The sequence below is a fragment of the Stegastes partitus genome, unplaced genomic scaffold (genome assembly GCF_000690725.1).
Source record: "Stegastes partitus isolate 25-593 unplaced genomic scaffold, Stegastes_partitus-1.0.2 Scaffold956, whole genome shotgun sequence".
Classification (NCBI taxonomy): Eukaryota; Metazoa; Chordata; class Actinopteri; family Pomacentridae; genus Stegastes; species Stegastes partitus.
Genome location: NW_007578687.1, coordinates 122,205 through 146,139, shown reverse-complemented (window position 1 = coordinate 146,139; position 23,935 = coordinate 122,205). Strand labels below are relative to the sequence as shown.

Sequence of the window (23,935 nt, the reverse complement as noted above, 5' to 3'; positions counted from 1 at the left end):
GCACTTAATTAACACCATACATTTGAATTAAGTTGCCTTTTTAATTTCTGTAATAAAAAAATAAAAATAAAAAAGGCCAGTAACAAATTTAACAGTCTTCTTAAAAATACATTCATTTTTCTTTTTCTTTTTTTTACCCACAATTAAATCTTTAAACAGTCATGACATTTCTTCATGCTTGTACATACAAGACAGGAATGTTACAGTGAAAACACACACACAGACACACACTCATGAAACATATATGAGGTCTGTTTAAAATAAGTTGTTCCTCTATTTTTACAAAGCCAGTAACTGTAAAACAGTAGCACTACAGTTTGTAGTAGAACAGATATTTTCTTCCACTCAGGTGTTAAAATGTTCTTCCTACTTTAAGTGCGTTTCTTCCTGTATTGCGGCAACAGCTGAGTTCTCACAAACTGAATAAGTTGAGTCTCTGTGAGGAGAACAGCTCCAAGCACACCAAGCAGACACACTGCTCCCACACCGATATGGACCAGCCTCAGCAGCCAGCCACTGTCACAGCAGAAAACAGCCTGAAACCAGAGAACACAGAAGCTCAAATTAGGGCCACATATGTGTAGAAGATTCAAAACACAATAACAATAACATATTATTCAGATTAAATCTGCTATCTAATAGTTAACACTTAGATAGAACCTGGTTCTTTGGTACCTCAGAAATTGCTGTAACAACTCCACTGACAGCAAGTGCCAGCAGGACGAGTGGGGAGGGCAACAGGCCTCTCAGAGGTTTCCACTGACTGAACTGGAAGTAACGGTTTATGTAAAGCAGGCTGTGTAAGATGCGGAGGCCCATATTAAGGCAGTTTGCCAGTATGAAGCCAACACCACCAGCCCACCATGTCAGCATGTAGGACAGGAAGAGGAAGGACACAGACAGAGCCAGCATGACCAGGTTATACCTGAGGACAAAACAGAAACACAGTGTTAACTTGACAGTTTATATGCACTGTAATAACTGTATGTGTGGCTGTGTGTGTCTACATTCTTACTTGTCCACTTCTTTTTGGCTCATGGCAGCAAACACAAAGCATTCTGTAACACCATTGACAGCGAGCAGGAGAACGTAGCAGCTGTAGCATCTCAGCAAACTGGGTCCTTTGACAGAAAAAAAGTATACTACTGAAAGCACTCAAAAAAAGAATTTCATATGATGCTGTTTCTTATGTTGGGTGTTTCCTGCTGTAACTGGATAGTATCTGACACACCTGCCCCACTACTCAGCAGAGAGCCGCCATAAATATCCAGAGCCAAGTGCGAGTAAGCATAGCCAAACACTGTGATAATCAGACCAATCACCAGCACCAGTTTCAGCAGGCGCTCCAAGACTTCTGCTGCAATGGCAACTTCCTCCTGTAAGCAAAACCCACAACAAGTAAAATCACTGTCGATTCCTAAATAGCCATTCACAAAGACATGGTTATTTATATTTCCACAGCTCAGACCTGTTTCTGACTTTTGACACTACGTCCTCTCTCCAGCACTTTGGCAAAAAAGATGTAGAAGCTTTCCTCGATTGGCAAGAAGATGAAGCGTGCCACCATGGAGCCCAGATTATTGACAATATCATAAACACCCTGGTCGCCAAAGCTGAGGACGTTCAAGAAGGTCATGACATAACGCTCGCCCTCTGTCAGGATCTGCTTCAGGAAGGACTGCTTGAAGAAGCTCCATGTGAGTCTGGCTAGAGTCCAATCAACTAGTGGCTTTAAACACAGCAAGAGATCAGGAATATCTATTCTAAATCATAAACAGAGCATTTTGGAACACACAGTAGCATGTTGTGGACATGAAGAATCACTTATGCATAATATTATGCTAGGCCTACTACCTCTCCATCAACTCTGCAGGGCAGCAGATCTCGAACGTGCTGCAGGGGGAAGTTCTTCTTGGCTGCCTCTTTCGACCCCAAGAAACGAATGAAGTAAACAGCGTAGCATAGCACCAAGAATCCTGTGTACACCAACTAAGAAAAGTGCATATATATCTTAAAATCAATACAAGTTTAAGGACATATTCAAAGAGAAAATGCAGAAGACTTCAACAGATTTCTCACATGAGCAGCTGAGAAGATGTAAAGTCCCCATTCACGGGCAAACATCACCAGCACCACAGTTATACTGCACTTAGCAATCATTGCTAAGCTCTCTGCGACCACTTTCAGTTGAACAAACATGTGAGCTTGAGCCAAGACCCAAAGAGGCTCAGCCAGGAGCTCCTGTACTCCTGCTAAGGCAAAAAGCACCACAGCAGGACTGTAGTAAGGGACAGTGTCGGCATCTGGGACCTCCAGCAGCCACAGCCACACACAGGACAGCAGGGCTGCCCACACCACACCAAGCGGCAGTCTGAAAAATGAGAAAAAAGAATCCGACTTGGGCATCAGAGCTGAAAGCACAATATCAAACTGCTAATTCTGTTTACTCACGTCAGCCATAGTAGGTTAACAACTTGTCTCCAGCTTTGGTTTGTCCCTGATTCCCCACTCAAACAGGCTCTCCGGAAAGCCTCTCTGGATAAAAACACTAATGTGGAATACAGCAATGTAAGCCTGCACAATAGAGACAGCGAAAGAGCACGTTACAGCACCTGGTGCAGGGAAAATCTGGTGTCATTGAGCTCTTTCATGGCTTCTGACATTCTCACAACCCCCTGCCCTCTTCACCTGACATTGACGACCCCAATCAGCTCTCTGGACACAAACCGCAGAGTGAATGCATTCAGTAGGAAGGTGAGCACACGGAACATCACCTGGAAATAAAACCAACAAAAAACAATATTAACACTTAAGACATTTGCAGTGTTGTGCTTCACGTGGCCCAGTTATGAGTTTAATTACCTGGAGCAACACATTATACGATGCTAAAGTGGACGCATTCTTCAGTATATCCTGAGAGCTCATTTTGGACTTCTCGTGACAAACTTCTATTAAGTGTAAAGTCGACGAAGTATCCGCTGCTTTCTACGAAGAAACATCATTATACAATCGTAACGTGAACATTGTCCACGTGAAATCCTAAAAACCGATAACAATATCCCTATTTCCAAAAAGCAAGCGTGAAGGGACAAACACTGACTGGGCAGCAGAAGAAAGCTAGAAGCCACAAGAACACAATTACTTCCGTACACACTGTACGTACAGACGTTACGCGTTGACGTCAGACAACGTGTTATTCGGCGTGGTGCCGCTAGAGGGCGTAACTTTCCTGTTGATGATCTCTGGCAGCTGATTGGCTCAAATACAGTCGTCGTCAAATGTATTCATACCCTTCCATTAAAGAAAAGACAAAATTCACAATGGGCACTCAAATAACTAGAAACTGGAAAAAGTAATAATAAATACAAATTTGCTAAATTATAATTTAGTAAAATAAAACATTGCTTTTAAATTATGATTGAACAGAATAATAATAATTTTAAAAAATGTTCCAGACAAATTAAAGCACTTTGCTGATGAGCAGTGGGCAAAAATCAAAATACCTGTCAACAGGTGCAGAAGTCTGATTGAGAGTAACAGAAAACACGTGACTTCAGTGATTGGCTCAAAGGGTTGTTCAACAAAATATTAGTTTACGGCTCATGCTTGTTTGCTTGTTTTTTTTGTTGATGTTGTGGTTGTTCTTTTTAAAATATTTCTGTTGAACCACAATTCAAAAGCAATGTCATGATTTTCATTAAATTATTATTTATTATTACTTTTGTCAATTTCAACTTATTTCAGTGACAGCTGTTTTTTTCCTTCTGTAATGGGAGGGTATGAATACATTTGAGGATGACTGTACATCTGCAATGTCATTATTAAGATTCTCCATTTGATCAAATGATTTTTTTAAAAATGTGTGATGCATTTATCCTAAGAGGTGTATTGTACATCCATAAAATAACACAAACAAAATGCAATTTACTCTGTCAAACAGGTTTAAAATATATACATCTGCTAACATTTTTTGCCATTTTTCCAAAGACATTGCTTGAATGAAGCTTACTGGTCTTAAAAGCATTGATGTATATAACAGTGAGCAAGCATCTTATCTAAATGATCATAATTTTTCTCGATTCAACAAGTGCAAAAATCCCATTTGCAGGTGTCCATAATTGTCTACTGATACTGAGTGTTCCCAGGGCATTAAAAACTGAGTCAGGTCATCAAAGCATTAACCCTTTATTCTCTTGGCTGTTTTATTTAGTTTAATTACATTTTTAGGTTTTCACTTGACAAAAGAAAATTCCCATAACAGTGCTGGAGAATATTGTCTAATTTACAGCCTTTTGCTGTGTCAGTTCAACACTACTATGCCTTCATCACAGTCAAAATGGACGAAGACATGAGGCAGACATATAGTCAGTCTAAACCAGTGTATAGTTGTCATTTGTTTTTTTGTTTAAACAGGGTTTCAAATCTAATGCATGATATATCCAAGGGTGGGAGCTGCTACAGTCAGTGTTCAAGTGAAACACCTCCAACACAATGCAAGAAACACAGAAACACAGACCTCTCTTATCGTTAGTGGAATAGAGTTACACAAAGTGTCAAAATAAGCATCTGCTAAGAGTGACAAATCATAGGACATTTGACAAATCAATTATTTCATCATGTCAGAATTGAGACAAATCTTGCCTAAAGTTACCTGGATAAAAGGTACAAAAGTAAAGCTATAAATATGTCAGATTTGGCAGCTTAGAGAAAACATGACAAATTCAGTTCTTCAAAATGCACCGTGTGTATCCCTCATGTCTTTGTCCACTTTGATTTCGATGAAGACACAGTCGTGTCGAAATGTTAGTCTGCTTGCATTACAAAAGGCTTTTAAGTGCAGTGTGGTCCAGCACTCATTTGTACACTTGAGCTAAGAAGCACCTGTTTTAGTTGGATTTGCTGGAAAATGTTCTGAGAACACTGGCTTTACAAGATATCCCAAAATTTAGTTAATAACAGCAGTAAAATAGAAAGGCTGAAGTGAACAACCTTGAACTCTATGGATCAGTTACTGCAGAAAATTCTGAAATACAATTAATTTCCTTATTCTTATCGGCAGACCAGAGTGAGATCTGTAAATCTCCAGCAATGTTTGCCGTATCACAACTGTAATTTAGAGAGTAAAAAGCCTTTTAACAATGAGTCAGTAGACACTGATCTTATTGAATCTGTTGTGGAATTTATTAACTGTAACTCTAACAAGTTTCATGCAACAGAAATGAAGCACAACAGATGCTACTTCAATATTAGTCATAGTAGTATTCGGCGGCCTCTTCAATCAATGTTTCACACTTGGCAACCTTTGAAAAAAAGTGCCATTTGCTTCTTGTTTTCAAACAGATATAACCTTGTGACAGTACAGTGACCTTCCAGGATTAAAGCACAAACCAAATTCAAAATAAATATTCATAACATTCAATTGATGACCCAAGGAGTCTTTCTTTAATATTGACAAGTAGGATCATAGGTAGGCTGAGATACAACCGCTAAAAGTCAGATTTGTTTTGAGAAGTCAATCCGGTTTTGACAGAGTATTATGTAAAATCCAGAAGTTTAAAAATGAGCACAGCCCTGGGAGTCAATGGTTTTTTAATCAGATGTAAAATATGGAGACAGTAAAAAAAGTACATCCTCAGCGAACCAATATACATGTTACAACAATATACATATACATTGTCTATATACAGCAGTTCAGTGACTTCCCCCTCACTGATTTCAGTCATGTAACATTAATAAACTCTTTGCAGCCATGGCTGCACTCAGTCTGCCCTCCATCCACAGACAGGACCGCTCAACACATCTGAGAACAGCTGCAGCTGTTTAAATTTGATCTTCACATGGCACTGTTCACTAATCCACACAACCAAAAGTTCCTCTTATTCTTACAGTTCTTCTGACTCATCAACTCAAAGGCAAGAATTCAGATGTTTCAAAAACAGGTAACATTCATTATTAAGCTATATTTTTAAAAGATGGACAGGTTTTTGTTGGTCTGAGATTTCTAAACATGCGGCCACTTCACTCACGCAGTCTTCATCTGAAGTACACGGAACAGTTTTTTCCCCGCTTCATAATTTTTCTATCCTCAGCTGGATGAATTGAATGTAAAAGGGACACAAAATGGCTGCAGATGGTAGCAGTTACGTCAAGTGGAATGTAAGGATTTTTAACCTCCCACCCTTATATTATTACTCATACAGGCTTTCACAGCCTCGACAAATAATAAGCATGCGCATAAACACGATAACATCAATATATACTGTACAAGATCCTGCTTCTAATTCTATAAGTACCCACAGAGAAGAGTTTGTGCTTAAAATAAGGTTACATAAATACTGACTGTGCAACACCCCACTCATTTGCAGGTAAGTGAACTATTCCATCAACAGTAAAAACGCAACCTGAGTCAGACTGGCATTACAAGAATCACTTTTCTAAAAGGTGCTCCATCTTGGGGTTTATGAATGAAAAACCAGCGAATGCCGACTGGTCCATGGAATCTATGAAGTTCTTATCGCTGTAGGATAGACGAGGCTTCTCGCTGAGGAACTCCCGATCAAAGTTGCTGCAGTCGTTGGGTGCTTTCTGTAATTGACCACAAAGAAACATCAGCAAAATACATAAATCAAGGACACTTATCAGATATTGGAGTTTGTTCATAGTTTTTCATATTTCAGTCCTCAGTGACGTGTGGGGCATACCACTTTAGGTTTGAAGGGGGGTTCAACCTCTCTCCTCTCTAAGGCCTGCCAGCTAATGGTCTTGAAGAAGGGGTGTAACCGGATGTTACCCACAATTCCTAGCCTGCGAGTTGGGTCCCTTTCGAACAACTGGGGAAAAACAACAAAAAACAAAAGGAGAGCAAAGTCAGAAAGGTTAAGGAATATCCCACGACACAGTGGCCTCAAAACGTTTTTGAAAGGTGTATGAATCTACAGGAGTTTTCTACTGTTTTATTATGTATGCTTACACTCAGTCAATTAGTCTAACAGCTGGAGTGAAAGTTTGCTGCACATTTCAGCCAGAAAACCTTTTAGTTTATCCACACTACAGCGTGGAACAAACTCACGACTTTTCCTTCAAGGCATATTCCAAAGGCTCTGTGGATTTAGGTCAGAGTTTTAAGAGGGTCGCTCTAAGAGTTGAATTTTGTCTTGGGCAAAATACTCGTTCAATAGACTGGTGCTTTAAATCATTATCTTTCTGTCACTTAGACAATTTTTATTGAAAAATTTCATGAAGTTTGCCACCAAAAAGTCCTCCAGAAACTTTAGAGTTCTTAGTTTCATTAATAAATTAAAGTTCATCGACACTACTGTAAGAAAAAATAGCCACAGACATTTGACTTTTCCACCAACATGTTTAACTGCCCTTAACGAAATCAGGTTGAAGTTTTTTCCCTGGTTTTCTTGACATAAATGTTCCACGATCAGATGCATGTCAGTTGAGTTTGGATTCATTCGAATATAACAGACATCTCTAAAACTATAAAAGCTGTTGTCTTTCTGCACGTTAATCTGAGCCGAGTTGTGCTGAATGTGTTTTTCTATGAATCAAATACCAGTTTAACATTTTCTTGAATACTGTTATGAAGTTCATGGAGGTTTGCTGATAGTTTAAGAGTCCAAATACTGTTCAGGGTGACTGTATGGTGTATGAACGGTATGGTACAGACCCGCTCAAGCAGGTCTTTGGCCTCTTTGCTGATCCAGCGAGGATAGTAGGGAGTGTCCATGCGGATGGACTCAAACAACTCGTCTTCATCATCTCCATGAAAGGGCGACTGACCCACCAGCATCTCATACAGCAACACTCCAAATGACCACCAGTCAACTGAGAATGAGTATTTCTGTCCCAGTAGGATCTGAGTTGAAACACAAAATTAGAAATTAGACTTATTGCAGACAGGCATTAAAACCTGTTTGTAGACTATAAAAGCAAATCAGCTGCAGATATGAATATATATTAAAAACAAAACATTTTGGAACAATGTACCTCTGGAGCAATGTAGTCGGGAGTACCACAGAAAGTTGTGGCACGATTCTCTCCAAACACATTCTCCTTGCACATGCCAAAGTCAGCAATCTTTATGTGCCCCTCGTGATCCAGCATCACATTGTCTAACTTAAGATCTCTGGAAACAAAACAATCACAGCAGAATTGGAAAGAAAAGTGAGTGAACCTTAAAATTAAGAGTTTTAAAGAGAATTTTGACGCTTCACAGCCTTAGAACATCAATTGAGAAAGAACCTCAAAACTCAGGGTTTAAAACATTTTTTTAAGGACCATAACAGTTGTTTTACATATTTTAAACTGTGCAGACATCTGAAACTTACTTGAAATAAGTATGCACATGAAAATTATATCACCATGTATATGTTATTTTACTAGCAGTTACATTATTCCTCAAATGTTTGTGTCACCTTTCACACCCAAAGAGATGAACAAATTCACATTTTCTTCTTCACAAAATCCATGTTTTGTTGTTTTCATCTTTTTAGCATTTTTGGCCTGCATCCACAGTGACAGTTTTCTAAACAGTCCTTGCTCACAACTGCATTGCCGCACAAATATAATAAAACTTTCAGAAAAAAAAAAATGTGTCAAAATGTGTGGGATTATCTAACCAAGCAAGTTAAGCATCTCTGCAAGTTCATTTTCATACACTTACAGCTGAACCAAAATCATCAGTGAGTGAAGAAAAAAAGGGACAGCTACAGTGTGGAAAACAACACAACTTTTAAGTGTATAGGCTGTACATTCAGCTCTGACCTGTAGATGATCCCTTTGGAATGTAAGAACTGAAGACCACAAATGATCTCGGCAGAGTAGTACCTGGGAAGGCAAAGGTAGTAGAGACAGACAGATATCAGCCACTCATCTCTGATGGAAAGCTACAGGCCTGCACTGTAGCTGTCTCACTGCACAGTTGGCAGCCGAACACTGGTGTCACTGCAGACTCATTTCAGTGTAGACCTGAATTATTGAGGAGGACATTTGTATGGAGTAGGAGACAGGTGAATAACACTCTCATAATGTGAAACCCAAGAGCTACTGTGAGCCGAAAGATTAGCCTATCGCTGACCTGCTTCTCTTGTCATCTGTGTCAGGTGAAACGATTGAGTCCTGAGAGCAGACAGAGTAGCCATCGCTCTAACCCAGTTCCTTGTTATTCACTGTAAATGACCCGCTGATAAGGACTGAAAAGGCTGTCAGGTTCTATCTACTCAATATTGTGCACTTAACAGCACATATAAATATACTAGCTCTCATAGGCCAAGCTAGACAGTGCACTTATGTATATGCATGTCTACACTATAAAACAACAGCATAAACGCAAGGCAGAATGTAACATGAAGTCTAGATTGTGTATGTGTGGTGGAAGTAAGTTGGGCTCTGCTGTCTGAGGAATTTTGAAATGATGGACTTGACTCTCTTCGATAGATCAACAGGTTAGCAGTAGCTACTGGGAAAACAGGCATTTGTGCTGGTAAGAGGTCACTTGAAACTCTGTAGTTCAGTCACTGCCTAAGGAAAAATATTGCATAACCAAAGGAGTCCAAGAGACACAATCCATTTGACTGTGACAGCTTGTGCAGCAACGCACAGGATTATCATGTTTAAACTAGGTATTTGATGAGAACTGAGTCTTTGACACCGAGCTGATGCCAAAATTCTAAAAAAACGTGATGGTATTTGTTTTTCTGTTACACAGAAGGTACCCTAAATCTTATAGGTACTGGAGATACTTGAGTGGCAAGTGAAGTGTAGCAATAGGTCTGCTGCAAGTTGCTAAAAAACCTCCCAGTGTTTGAGGTGGTTTATCTGGTACAACCAAAGACAGGATGCAAAAGGTCTCACAGAGCATTTCAAACAAAAGGAAGAATCACTTTGGTCTTTTCTTAGCAGCTCAAAGACAGACATACGGATCTGGACACATTACTCAGAGTGAGTGTCAGTTGTAAACTCTACATTAACAACATCCTATCAAAATGTTTAGATCCTACAGTGTTGTTGGTACAGTTGCATTGGTTGTAGCAATGCTTAACTCACAACGTTGGCAGATACTATTTTGTTTATGTTAGCATATAACGTGAGCTGGGCGCTGCTCATAACATTAGTGGGCTGCTGTCGTTACCATTCAGTCTGTCAAAATATAGCCTTGTACAGGTATGTCAGAAACACACTGCGTATATGTTAAAATGAAAGAATTTGTGTTAAAACACATCCTAGTAAGTGATTTTATGAATATTTTGTATAGAATTTGGTCAAAAATGAGAGCATTTCTGTGGTTTTGGTGCCAACTAACAAATTACAGGGTTCCCACTCTTTCGCTGAAATTATTTTCCAGGACTTTTCAGCCGCTACAGACACAAATTATCACATCATGCACTAATACATTCCCCTGTTCCCCTCATTCTTTGGAAGTGTTTTCTACAGTTGTAGCTTGCATTTACCCAGATTGTTTCAATGTTTATTACTCAGACATTTGATGTGCAGTCTACGGCTATAATTAATCTATGAAAAATAATTATGACAAATGTATCATAGAATAATGCAAACACACCCACAGATTACAGCGTAATAATTAGCATGACAAATTGGAGTTACAATGTTCAATTGGCCATTTCCCAACTCAACTTTCACTTCTCTCTTACTTTCTCTCCTGCACCTAACCCAAAAATATTTGTATATTTTCAATAAATCACTGAAAAACAATTTCCTTTGTTTCATATCAGTTTACTGCACACCTCATTTTTCTTTTGTTTTTTTTTTTTACCCATCTGGCACCCACATTTCTAAAAGATAATAATAATTAAATCACTGCCAAAATAGTCAAGCAAAACATAAATTATCATGAATATAACTAAATTTATTTATTTTTTCCTGAAGTGCCATAAGGTCAATAAAAAAAACAAAGCAATGTCATTCTAAAAAAAGTTCCTCAAAAAAGTTGCTCAGTTATTGTAGCTTCTTTACACTGTCCTGCAGGCTTTCCTGTGTTTGTACTAGAGCTTCCAGCTCGTCCTTTTTCTCTGCCACACTTCTCCGATTTCCCTTTTGTTTTGTTTGTTATTTTGAGTTTTTTTTTTTTTCTGCATTCACTTATATGTGTGTAAATTACATTAAGACCCAATGGTCTCTTTTCATTTCAGCTAAAAGAAATAATGTCTTTTTCTTCAACCTCTTAAGCTCATATGGAGCCTAATGTGACTCTGCTGGCCCAATGGAGAATTTAATACAGAAATATGGCCAAAAATGCCACTATTTACTCCAACTGTAACAAAATGTGCCCAGATAATGACAGAATGAAGCCAAAATGTGCCCTTAATATGACGAAATATATCTTAATATGTTCAGGAAATTCCAAAATGAACCTGAAAAATACCCTTGTGCCCTTTGTATGCCAATATATACCTAAAATGTTCAAAAATGTGATCAGATTATGAACAAAAAATATACTCAAAATGTGCCCCACCCCCAAGTGTTCCAAAAGATATGCCAAATGTATCCAGAATATGCCTAAATGTAGCTTAATATGCTGATCAGGGTTTAAGAGGAAAAAGTTTGCTTCAGTGAGGAAAAAAATGTGCATAATGACATGTAAACAGTAGACACCCTCTGGTTCATCTTGTCCCCATCTCCCCTAGTTCCAGCGTTTATAACCTCGTTTATTGAGCACCTCTGGCCTTTGATATTCTGTGTAGTGTTTGCAGACTGACATGCTGATGGTTTACTCTGTAGTAGTTGGATATGCATGCTTATTAACGTGTGCACGCTAAATTCACATTCTCGGGTCTGCATCTTTACCAGAGCTGAGACGTAAGAGCATGTAGTGAGAGATGTCACCGTGATGTCACCATTATATAGAGGCAGACAGTCCGCTACACACACATCATGTATCTGTGTGTTGACGGGCATCATTGACTGAAAGTTTGATTCCAGACATGAGGCACTCAGCTGTGCCTCAACTGTTGAAGGAAGATGTAGTTTATGCGGATGCCACCACACACCTCTGGAGTGAGGGTGATGTTGTGGTTGTGTGTTGTGGTAATAAAGGCGACCGGCTTAAATCAGAACTTGGCTTTAATAAAGAGTAGGGAGCAGGAGACAATAAAGCAGGTACATACTGGACGGTATCGGTGCATCAATATACATTGCGCATGTGCAGACCTACAGTATCTGTGACAGGTCAGTGTTACTGTGTTCACAGTCAATATTCTACAGTGATGAAATTATGTTTAAGTAAAAGTGCGGGTGTTGTCACACCCACATCACCCACGGGTGCAATGCCCATGCCAGCGGTTCAAATGAACATGTAATAGTTACAGTTTTCACTGCCTGTCACTCAATGGAGGCCAGAGAGGAGCCTGTGGCCGCCCACGGAAGAGAAAAACCTCACACTCCCGAACCAGTACTAGCGTCATTTTTCAACTTACAGTCACTAGTTTTGTCTCTGGGTGCTAAGTCCTTAACGGGGTCTGAAGAGTCGCTAAATCTAGTGACAAAGTCAATAGGAAGCACTGGGTTGCAGAACTGCTCTAAGCCGAAATGCAAATTTGATTGCCTGGTAGCGTCAGGTGGGCCGCTGCATCGGCTAGAAGCTGAGAAGCGCTATGCCTTAATGCTGCCCAGAAGATCAGGTGACAACAGACACGTATGTGCATAACTTTTAACCCGTTTGCATTGGCAGGGGGAGGATAAATAATTTTTCAGGATAACTTAATTGTTTCCAGGACATTTGAACTTTTTTTTCTCATTTTCTATATGTTTTCCATGACTGGAAAATTGCTCAATCATTTTGCAGGTTTTCCAGGACAAGTGGAAACCCTGAATTAGTGGTATCATGAAATCCCTAATTTAAACACGCATGTAAGCAAACATGCAAACACGTAAATGAATGCATTGTGAGCTGATGAAACGGCCCACTCTCCCTGTTTCGCTCACTGAGGATAAATTATCCAGGATGAATACAGTCACTGAGTGAGGAGGATTTGAGTGGATGCCAACACAAGATCAGGTGTCTGTGTTTGCAGAGTAGAGAATTAACTCCTGTCATTTCACAGGTCCAAAAAGCAGCCATTGGTTTAACTACAGGAGATGTAACGACACAGTAAGATCACTGACTGAACACAACAGTTGTTTCAAAACCAAGAAGCAGTACACATAGCAGTGTGCTGGTTCACTAGTTAGATTATGGGAAATGCATTCAGTCATGATAACACAAAACTAGCGTACATGACCTTAGATGGTTGTCAAACCAACTCCACTTTTTTTTTTGTTTGTTTTTACTGCTCTGCTAAATTGGGCCAAACCAAACTGATTACACTTTTAAGATCAATCGCTGCTCTGAAATTAAAAAAAAAAAAAAAAAAACCTCTATGTATCTGTACATAACACAAAATACATTCAGCTTATTGCCGTCCTTTTTCAAGAAAAACGTTTTTGTTTTTGGCATTGCTGATTTTTGAATCAGTTCCAAAAACTCACAATTTGTCTGTTCTAAAAATCATTTAAAATAACCAATAGTCTTTAAAATATTTCTTTAAGGCTTTATCTGTGTGTTCAACAGCACCTGCTAAGAAATCTTAGCAGGTTTGTAAATGTGCAACTTTTTCAAACTTTAGCTGACAATAGAGGTGCCAACAAGTTTTGGACTTTGTAACACTTCATTTCACCAGCTTGCTATTGTTTTTTTTCTGGAGGGATTCCCATAGTGTGATGAGAGGTGGTTGTGTGGTAGTAACTGATACCTTCCCCATAAGCACACACACACACACACACACACACACAACAGTACACAGGCACTAAAAGCTGTTCACTCCTTACAAGGCCTGTCTGCTCATGAACAGCAGCTAATGGGTGCCAGCCCTACGTCAGTCCATAAGACTTCAGTATAGAATTTAAAAGGAAAAAATCACAGTGGAGGTGGGACATAAAGAGGCTAAATGTATGCTTATGAGTATCTGCTTTCCATCAGCCCATTGATCCTGTATGTATGAATCTGCAAGCAACTGTATAGGCAGGAGAGCATGCAGTAATGACAGCATGTAGTCTGCTTTGTTTCCATTGAGTATGTATGTCGTTATGGTTGCGTGACCAGTGTGACTCACATGGCTCTGTAGAGTTCAAAGCGCCCTTTCTCCTGAATATGAAACATCAGGTCACCTCCATTCAGATACTCCATCACAAAGAACAGATGCTCCTGTGGACAAATTTACTTTTACTATGGAGGAAATCATTTGAATCAACCATTAAGAGAAAATGTGAATAATGGTAGCAATGGCATGAAAATAGACTACCTTTGTCTGGAAGGTGGAGTAAAGGTGTGTGAGGAAAGGGTTTTCCCAGGCCAAAGCCAAGACTCTTTTCTCTACCATAGTGCACTCCACATCGTCATCCATCAGCACTACATCCTTCTTCAGTGCCTTCACTGCAAAATACTCTCCACGTCCCTTAAGCTCTGCCAGGAGAACCTACAGAAGAGAAAAGAACAAATGCAGATAAATTTATACATTTAGGCTGCAGCTCACTGCAGCTTCAAGTTTGTCAACAAAAACTATGATGTAACATATTCATGACAATCTATTTTTCACTACAAAAATTTAATTAAAACTCAATAGAAAGTAATACTTCAAGACAAAAGCTGCTGAAATGTTTTACCCTTTTCATCAACAAATAAAAATTAAACAATAATGTTCAAGACATACAAATGGACAAAAAAAGTAATTACTTTTTTTTAATGCAAAGTGTTATTTTATTTTTTAAACGTTGTAATATTTTTAAATGATGTCATGTTCTTAAATGCTATGTTGTTTTTAAATGCTGTAAAGCACTTTGTGTTGTTGTTGTTGTACATGAAAAGTGCTATATAATTAAAATTGGTTGAATTTGATTGATTGATTGATTGATTGATTGATTGATTGATTTAATGAGTTATGGAATCAAGCACTGTAGATCCCAATCAAAGTCTCCTCCAGCACAAATTTGTCTTGTTAAGTAGATTTATCTGTTTGATCTATTGTACTGCTATTAATTCAGGTCAGTCAGATTCTTTCATGTTGCAGTCAGAAGAAATGAGTCAGTCCCCGGATTAATGACAACCTTCCATCTAAAGCTTCCCCTGGATCAGGGATCTCCAACTCCGGTCCTCATGAGCTACTGTCCTGCAGGTTTTAGACGTTTCTGTACTGCAACACACCTTACTCAGATTAATGGATCATTAACAGACTTGTGTAGAACTTGACAACAAGCTGTTGGAGATCCATTAATTTGAGTCAGGTGTGCTGCAGCACGGAAACATCTTAAACCTGCAGGACAGTAGCTCACAAGGACCAGAGTTGGAGATCCCTGCCCTAGATGTTCACGAAAGAAATAATGTATGATAATAGTAGTAATGTTTTCCAACCAATTAGCGTGTCTTCCCAAGCTAAAACTGGACAATAAATAGGATTTGTGAACAGTGAATTGAGTGAATCATCTACTGAATGGGTTGCTGCTCTTCAGTTGAGAGAGCATGTAGTTGTGGTAATGCTAATGCTAAGTGAGCAGGACATACAGAGGAAGAGAGGGTCAGAGGTTGAAAACGATAACTGGATTTACTGAGGAGAGTCTGTCTGTTGTATCACTGCAAAGCAGAGGGTCATGGACACTGAGCTTTTTCCATTAACCTCACCATGGAAGAGAATAACGAGCGTATCCACAGTGACTGTACACAAAGATGGTGACATCTGTAGCTTTAAAGTGCTTCGGTGATACAGAAACTAAAAAAGCAAAAATTTCAGTGACAAAAGCTAAACAAAAATGTTTTTAGTCCTCACTGACTAAAACTAATACAAATCAAATTACTACATTTTGACTAAAAATACGACATTTATATACAGGAGTCAAAATTAGCACTGCTTCACTATTTGATTTAACACCAGCAACCTGTTTAGTTGTTTCTATTTTATTCATGACAGTTGATAAGTGCTGACAGGAGTATTGTTGGTTCACTCATGGCTATCCTCTCACTACCCCACTGGAGGTTCACAGACACCATTCTCAGTTTAATTCACACTGACGTGTTTGTTGTGTACCTTGCCAAAGCTGCCTTTTCCTAAGACCTTGTGGAAGATGAAGTTGTCCACATTGATCCGGGTCAGATGGGTAATACGAGATTGTGGCCGTGGGCTGGACCCTTCCCACAGTCTACCATAGGGAGACCCATCTACAGAATAGAATAGAATAGAATAGAAAAGAATAGAACTTTATTGATCCCTTTGGTGCAAACCTCAGGGAAATTGTTGAATATAAACAATTATATATAAACAATAAACTATTAAAAAAAAACTACAAACAAACATGTAAATTACTTATTCACACAATTATCTCAAAGTTTTGCATAACATCCTGCAAGTATTGCTATCAGTGCAGAGCCTATACTGCAAATACAAATGCTTTGAAGTAAATGAACATAAAGAACAATGCTCACTGACCAGTGATGTCAAGTCCAGCAAGCTTGCTAACTTCATCATAGATTCCAATATCAGGCAGATTAGGCAGGTTTGGATCTGAACGGCGAGTAGATGGTTTCTGATAAAAAAGAAAAAGAAACAGAAAAAATAAGCATGAGACAGCCACACATATAGTTTCCCAGCAATAGTCACCCATCTAGCTGTGGCACATCCAGGGAAAACCCATTCTATCTGATTCTCCTCTCCTAAAGAGTACTGTGAGAAAACTACCTAGACTGTCTCTTGAACCAGAAGCGTGTAAAGAGACAACAAGAGACGTGGGAACAAACCAGTCCTTAAATACAGCAGGACAAAAAGCTCAGGTTAACATGAAGGTCAGGTGTCACACTCTGAAAAATCTGTTGACACATGCTGGTAATAGGGAGTTTCTCATTCAAGTGAAACTCGGTTTGATGGTTACACCTTTCTGATAGCCCACTGGCAAAAATCAACATGTTATCACAGGACTATGATGTGTCATATGTCATGTGATGCTTTGTCTGGGATTAGTCTTAGTGCTGGGATAAATGTTAGAAATAGGCTCTGATAAGGGCTGAAGTTAGGAGAATAATGGGGTCAGGGCCACAAATAGAATAGGGATCATTTGGGATCATGGTTAGGGTCAACAATGGCACTTTTCTGAAGACAGAACTAGATCTTACACCAAAATTTCCCTGCTTTCAGGACATTTGTATGTTTCATGAAACCTTTCTCTGGGTGTCTGACATATGTCAAACACCTGACATCTCATGCCTGCAATTATTCTCTATTTAAAACAAAGCTGCATGTAGCACGATGAGCAACAATATAAATAATTCAAGAGTTTAAATTGTTTATGATCTTTTAGCAGATTATATGATGCAGACATAAAGCTGTAATGATATTTAGGTAAACCTTTTTTTTTTAAAATAGTTTCATCATTAAGCAGATGCAACTATTTTGAGACTTCAGATATATTTTTGCCACAAGATAGTTCAATAACACCCTTGAACAACATCCAAATAAGCGTTATTAAACTCTTTTCAGACTAGTCTTCAGACAAAGAACTCCTAAAGGGAAAATTATACAATTTTCTATGTATAAAATAGTTTAAAAATCCTATTACATAGGGCAGGACATTAAAATATATTAAGTGGTTCATGATCCAGCTCTATTAGTATTTTTAAAAATCTATATCAGCAAACTATTAGTTAATTAACAGTTAATTTAATTAAATATCTTCAATGTCTGAAGAATCGTGTCATGATTTCATTAGACGTAATGATACTTGGTCAGACTTGTCATTCTGATGTCATAAATTCTACTTTGACCTAAACACTTGAAGACACTCCATTTGATCATGTTTAAAATGACTGAATCCTTATGAACTCACCTGACTGACTTGTGTAAGTGCTTCAGCTAGTAGTTTCTGGTTGATACCACAAAGGTTGGCTACTTTATCCTGACACTTGTGATGGACATTCATGGCACAGTCTGCAAAGACAATAAAACAAGTCTGTTACACACAAAAGCACACATACACTCCAGTAGCCATCCAGTCAATGATATCTGCTGCTCTGTACCTTCACACTTGAGGCCTTGTTTGACCAGACCCCACAGCAGACTACCACAGTGGTCGCAGAAGGTGGGACTCATGTAGTTGTTGATCTTGAAACGGTGCGGCATGTCAATTTTAAAGCGCTCCTTCTGGAACTGTTAGGGACATGACAAATCTTAATCAGTGGCCTGTAACACCAAAAATCCCTGTACAACTGCCTCATCTTCCATCCATCCATGCCTCATCTTCTTTCTTTTTATTTTCTTATTTTTTTGCTTTGTCTTCTACAATCCTCTCTGAGTTTAATCTGTCAGAATTGACCACAGTGCTGAGTAAAAATGTCCTTGTTTCTTCTTCAGTCTGTCTGATTTAAAATGCCTGTTTGAGACCACACCCCATCTGTTATTTACCTACTGTGTGGGCGTGTGCATGATCATCCTGATGCCTCTGTTAGGTCAGTTTGATCTTCTCTCTCCACCAATACAACAATACAGTCATTGAAGAGAGCTTTATCAGAAGTGGTATCTGGTACCGTTGTCTTAAATCCTGATGCAGCATCACATGTAAGTTAGATGAAATGAGCACCATTTTTACGTTAAAGGATGGATACAGCAAAATAGCAAAAATCTGAGCAAGAAAAGCTCAGTCTAAACTGACTGCTACACACTAACCTGTAGACATATGGACAACACGCACAGTACATGGCGCATTGCAGAAATGAGTGAAACATACCACAGTATCCCGACTGTTGGCAGCAGTACCGGTACATCTGCCGATGATTTTGTCTATGCATTTCTTGTGGATGGCAGCATTGCATTCTAAGAAAAAAGAAAGATAAAATAGAGTTGTATACTTTGATTCAGTATCTGAGCATCTGTTGTGCAGACAACGGTAACAAAACTGTGAAAACAAATTTTTATCGATGTCCAAGTACACATTTTCAATATATACCATCTAAACATTGGGCTGTTTTTTTCAACTATAGCACAATGTACTGGGTTTCTAAAAAATATTGTACACTTACGTCTGCATTTATAGCCTTGCTTGTTAAGTCCCCTGTGGGAGAAAAAGAGATAGAAATGAGTTCCTTTGTATCGCTCTTTGATCATGTGCATGGTTTGCTGAATAATCACATGTTGCTGATAAGGAACAGATGAAGTCCAGAAAGCAGATTTGTGCATCACTGTGTACCAACACTATCTGACCATCTGACATATAGACAGAAATCCGCCTATTGAGAGAGTGTTATACAGGGTGAGATGTCAGGAAGTTTCTTAACATTATGTCTGTAATCTAACAGTATCATTCTAGAGTTTGAGTTTATCTGATCAGCGGTTTATGAGTTCCACTTTAGGTGTGCTTACAGGAAGTGTAGTCTTTACTGACCAGACAAATTCTCTGCACACAGAGCAGAAAGTAGGCTGTCTGAAGAACGTGGCAATGAACTCATGGTTCTTTATGAAATGGATCTTGGCCTGCTTGATGGCCCCTCGTCTACGGTTCAGAGTGGGAGCCTCTTCCTCCTTTGCAGCTTGCTTACACTCTTTCAAACACAGACAGAAACACAGATTAGTTATTGCACAACACCGCAATGAAAAAACAAGGGTAATTTTGTATTCGGCAAACTAATTGCTTGAATGATAATTTTAGGGACAGCCGTAGGAATTGGTCATGTGAATAATCAGATTAAATTAGCAAAGAAATACTGTGATACATGGCTGGCTAGTCTGGCTCCACATGGAAATGAGGTGGGGGGACTTTCTCTTCCCACTGATTTGAAGAAGGAATCTAATGTTTTAAAGCTGAGAAATCAACTGCAACATGAGAAAGAACAGACAACGAAGAAAGAAAGTTATTTCATTTCATTTCCTCTCACCTGTATCCCCACCTTCCAGAAAATACTGCACTGCCATCATTACTTTCCCCGATGGATGAAGATCCACCTGAACATAAAATAAAAATACAGTTAAACATAATTCTGGGGTATTGCTCTGCAGGGGACAGAGGACAATCTATGATGTCCTACCCAGAATTCAGCACGGCCATTTGCTTTCTTGCAGCGCTCAGCAAGGACAGACACACCAACAGTGACCTCAGCCAGTGGCTCCTCCGCTGTCTTCATCAGCAGTACCTCAATCACACGACCCTCATAGATGTGCGCATCAAAACTGGCCTTCCAGGCCGGGTACATGGTGGGTTTGCGTTGAACCAGGGTCTTGCCTCGTTCTAAGAGGAAGATAGTCAAAGAAAGGAAGGACAAAAATAATATTTAGTGTTCCCAAACACAGTAAGTATGAAGGTGTGACAACTTTGTTTACAGAAATTACAACTTCTGTAAAAAACAGGGCACTGTACGCTATCAAACATTCTCTCACCCGTTGACAAGGCTTCCTTCATCTTGATTGCACAAAAGGGCGAGTCGGCCAGAGGAGGCAGGACGCCCAAGTCGTATGCGTTAAAGGCAATCCTCAAGAAAGGAGCCATGGTGACGAGTACCAGGGTCCCCTGTTCTTAAAAACAGACAAACACAGAAATACCCTGGTGACAGTTATCTTTTAAATCATGCTGGTTACACATGCAGTTGCATGATCATAATATGCATCATAATATCCACTGCGTACATTCTCTCAGTTTCATACTCTCATGCAGCAATAACACTAGCTTACATCTGAGCACATGTATATTGTGAGAACAAACAATAGTAGAAAAAGAAGATAAGACAGTGCCCCTTTTACTGGTGTCTGACAGAAAGATTTCAAACACATTCCTGTTCCTGTCTCCCTGTCATACACCTGCATCAACTCGCAGTAACAGTAGATTGCTGTGTCAGCAAAGACAGAGCACATTCTGTTGACCACAGTGAAACTCATAGAAATGGAAAAAAATTGACTGCATCACGACTTAATCTCGTACTCTGACATCTCACTTTGAGACATTTTAATGCAGTCACACCCACATGAAGAGAGACGCAAAATTATTTCAACACCTGTTTTTCTGCGGAGGACTGACTATTACAGGGTTTTGTATCCGATTCCAAAACATAATCATTATATGACCCGTATATTGTATATTATATATATAGTATATTATATTGTGTATACAGACACACTTTCCAGTTTGCCAGCTGTAAATATTAAAAAGGGCATTTGTCATTATTTTTCATTGTTAGACCTACAGTTTAGAAAACTGAAAGGGTTATACATTAAAGGAAAGTTGCGTCTCTTTTGCATTAGAGGTGAAATATATACTGACAGTGACATACTGGCAGACAATCAATAGCACCCTTTGTGCTGGGCACAAGTTACTGCATGCATGATTTACTGCTTGCATAAGCTTACACGTGCTACAGACAGAGCCACAAGTTTTTCTATAACCATTGATACTCAACTAGTTTCTGGATGTGAAATGCTAAAAGTGGTTCTCGTTAATGTTACACCTGGCCAGGCATTCCATCACACCCATGGTGTCTTAAATTTCTATACTGTTAATTCTACACCTCTACATATCCTCTACATGCAACCACAATGCCAAATGTACTGTAACTGTGTTTCTGCTAATTATCTGGGTCCCTGTCACTGTGCGTTTCTTGAGAATATAGTTTCTGACAGGCTGCAGCTGCAACAGTGGAGGTGTTTACTTGTACTACAAAGGCAGAGCGAGTCTCAACATGTCGCTAATCCAAATACAAGCATGCTGTGCTCCACAGTGGGCCTAGCTGGTATTCACAATCCTTAAAACCATAACCGCCCACACTGAGACAAGAAAAGTAAGACAGAAAAACGCACAGGCAAGAAAAAAAGTCTGCACTAAAAGGGGAGAATGACTAACGACCACGTTCACTCACCCACTGCTGCTGTGATGTCAGAGTTTTTGGAGATAATCAATAGCAAGCACACTATGTGATTGAGGGCAGTAGTGATTGATTACCTAGCAAACTGTTCATGTGCAGTTTCGATTTGTGCCATCTGGTAAATTCACTTGTTATGCACCAGCGCACTGTAACTTGCAAACTTCTACCAGACTTCCTATTTAGCTATTTAGCCTTATATAGTCTACTTCCTGATACCTGAACGCATGAACAACACAAAACTGTGTTTGTTAGCAGGACTAGCAACTACTGTCACTATTACTATACTAATATTACTCTATCACACCCACAATCTGGACTTAGAAGCCTTGGTATCGCTATACAATTCTATTTTGACATGCATGCTTGTATATCAACACCAAATCTTAAATTAAAAGATGAAAATAATTTAAGTAGCTAAAGCACAAATAATGGGTGTGTAATGCAGATGTAATAATGGTATAAGTAGCTTGTCTGTTTTTTTTTTTTAATAATATAAACGGGAAAATGCACAAAAAGAGACGAAGCTTGCACAGTAATCTTCTGTAAGGATGCAATGGCCACTTTTCTTTTCTCTTTTTTTTGGAGCACCTCTCATCATACAGTCTGTCTGCATTAAACTACACACTTACTGCCGGTAATGGCTGATAACCTGTCCTGACAGGTATCTCTCACACACGTGCTGAAGGTGTAACAGGCGGCTGTGACCGAGATTTAGCATGCCACCGCCTTGCATGCTGTAATCAGTCAGCACATCTGATTTTATTTTTTGCAACAGTTCTCCCTTTAAAGGATGTGGTTCACTTTCAGTTAGCAGATGTCACCTCATGTGTGACTCACACGGCAGTTTGCAGCCAGATTGTCTTCATGACAAGTAAATGTGATTATTATTTTTTCTTTTTTTTTATTATCATTATTTCACTCCTCCGTTTTTGTTGTCAAGACTTGCTCACATTCCTCCTCACGTCCTGAGTTACAGCGTCTTCTGTGACTCCGCCATCGCCGCTCATGTACATACACTTATAGTCGACTGTATTTAGACTAAGATACACACGACGACTTGTGCTACGAAATAAAGCGAGGTCCTGACATCTCCCCTGTCACTATCTATTGTTTCCCATCGCTGACCTTGTTTCGCCGTCAAGTCTGACAGCTCACACAATTCCTCGCAACACTTAAAAAAAAAACTGGGGCGACACAAGAAGCTCGAAAAAGTTCTTCGAGATTTACTAAAATGTGCCTTTACTGCCTCTTTAACAGCCCCCGGGCAGAGTGTTGGTACGTTTAGCTAAATTGTGAAGAAACGGCTAACTTTAGCACCGGCGGTTAGTTTGTTTCCCAACAGATAAAAGAAGAAGAAGGATGAGGGGGAGGAGAAGAGAGGTACGAATTTTAGTCTTTGAGCAACTTTATGTAAGAGCGTAAAAGACTTAAAGCTCGACTAAAATAAAAGATGATAATGGCAGCCTCACCTCGTCCTGCAAACTCGGCGCTCGCTGGTTGTGTTTTGGGTTTTTTTTTCACCGCGGCACGACGAAAGTTGCTCTTTTCTCTTCCTCTCGCTTTTTCGCTCTGTGATTCCGTCGATTGAGGAAGTGTGGCGCGCGCTCGCAGAGGCTTTCTCGGCGAGCTGTGACGTTTACCTGGTATGTACACACACACACACACACACACACACACACACACACACACAGGGCGGTGTGTGCCCCAGTAGTTGCAGTGCAGTGCACCCAGTTGCCCTAATTTAAATAAAGGTCATGCCAGTTATTATAATACATTTTTTCCACATGAGCAATTAGCAGGACGTCCCTCACACCCAGACACACATACATGTTTACATATGTTGCAACAACATGTGGCATTTTCCATGTAACCCCCCCTCCCCCGTGTGATGCTGTGTGTTCATCACTGCAGACCTGTTGATCACCTGAACTAGAGCAAAATAGAGGGGGGAAAAAAAGAACCTGCCCAGGCATCTATAACTGTACATAAAGATCTGCATTGCTGGTGAGTGTGCCCTAGATTACAGCCTTGTATGTGGGGGAAGCGTTTTTT

At 39.4% G+C, this 23,935-nt stretch overlaps 2 protein-coding genes across 3 annotated transcripts; both read right to left on the bottom strand.

The window, feature by feature from the left end:
* Positions 1–21: 21 nt before the first annotated feature.
* rft1 (RFT1 homolog) lies at positions 22–3,043 on the bottom strand. The gene is made up of 10 exons (XM_008294377.1): positions 2,863–3,043; positions 2,689–2,774; positions 2,452–2,574; positions 2,080–2,371; positions 1,855–1,989; positions 1,469–1,729; positions 1,232–1,376; positions 1,016–1,121; positions 676–925; positions 22–536 (listed from the first exon to the last, which is right to left on the bottom strand). The coding sequence occupies exons 1-10, from the start codon at positions 2,923–2,925 to the stop codon at positions 372–374; spliced, it is 1,626 nt and encodes a 541-aa protein (XP_008292599.1). The 5' UTR covers positions 2,926–3,043; the 3' UTR covers positions 22–371.
* Positions 3,044–5,572: 2,529 nt separating this feature from the next.
* prkcda (protein kinase C, delta a) lies at positions 5,573–23,475 on the bottom strand. Of its 2 annotated transcripts, none has more exons than XM_008294375.1 (18): positions 23,353–23,475; positions 20,409–20,543; positions 20,060–20,259; positions 19,910–19,976; positions 19,420–19,576; positions 19,058–19,089; positions 18,766–18,851; positions 18,059–18,188; positions 17,869–17,969; positions 16,479–16,575; positions 16,080–16,210; positions 14,304–14,477; positions 14,115–14,206; positions 8,773–8,835; positions 7,996–8,134; positions 7,676–7,864; positions 6,702–6,830; positions 5,573–6,585 (listed from the first exon to the last, which is right to left on the bottom strand). In XM_008294375.1, the coding sequence occupies exons 2-18, from the start codon at positions 20,515–20,517 to the stop codon at positions 6,427–6,429; spliced, it is 2,055 nt and encodes a 684-aa protein (XP_008292597.1). In that variant the 5' UTR covers positions 20,518–20,543; positions 23,353–23,475; the 3' UTR covers positions 5,573–6,426. The 2 variants fall into 2 exon arrangements, with proteins under 2 accessions (XP_008292597.1, XP_008292598.1); XM_008294376.1 differs by having other exon boundaries at positions 20,409–20,538.
* Between the last annotated feature and the right edge of the window lie 460 nt (positions 23,476–23,935).

What these genes read in the sequence shown, in the direction of transcription:
- rft1 (XM_008294377.1), bottom strand. Translation starts at nt 2,925, where the DNA reads ATGAGCTCTCAGGATATACTGAAGAATGCGTCCACTTTAGCATCGTAT. An exon ending in CGTATAATGTGTTGCTCCAG is followed by an intron (nt 2,775 to 2,862) that starts GTAATTAAACTC and finishes TTTTATTTCCAG; the next exon opens with GTGATGTTCCGTGTGCTCAC. An exon ending in GTTAACCTACTATGGCTGAC is followed by an intron (nt 2,372 to 2,451) that starts GTGAGTAAACAG and finishes CTCATTTTTCAG; the next exon opens with ACTGCCGCTTGGTGTGGTGT.
- prkcda (XM_008294375.1), bottom strand. Translation starts at nt 20,517, where the DNA reads ATGGCTCCTTTCTTGAGGATTGCCTTTAACGCATACGACTTGGGCGTC. An exon ending in GAAGGAAGCCTTGTCAACGG is followed by an intron (nt 20,260 to 20,408) that starts GTGAGAGAATGT and finishes TCTTCCTCTTAG; the next exon opens with AACGAGGCAAGACCCTGGTT. An exon ending in CCGACTACATTGCTCCAGAG is followed by an intron (nt 7,865 to 7,995) that starts GTACATTGTTCC and finishes GTTTCAACTCAG; the next exon opens with ATCCTACTGGGACAGAAATA.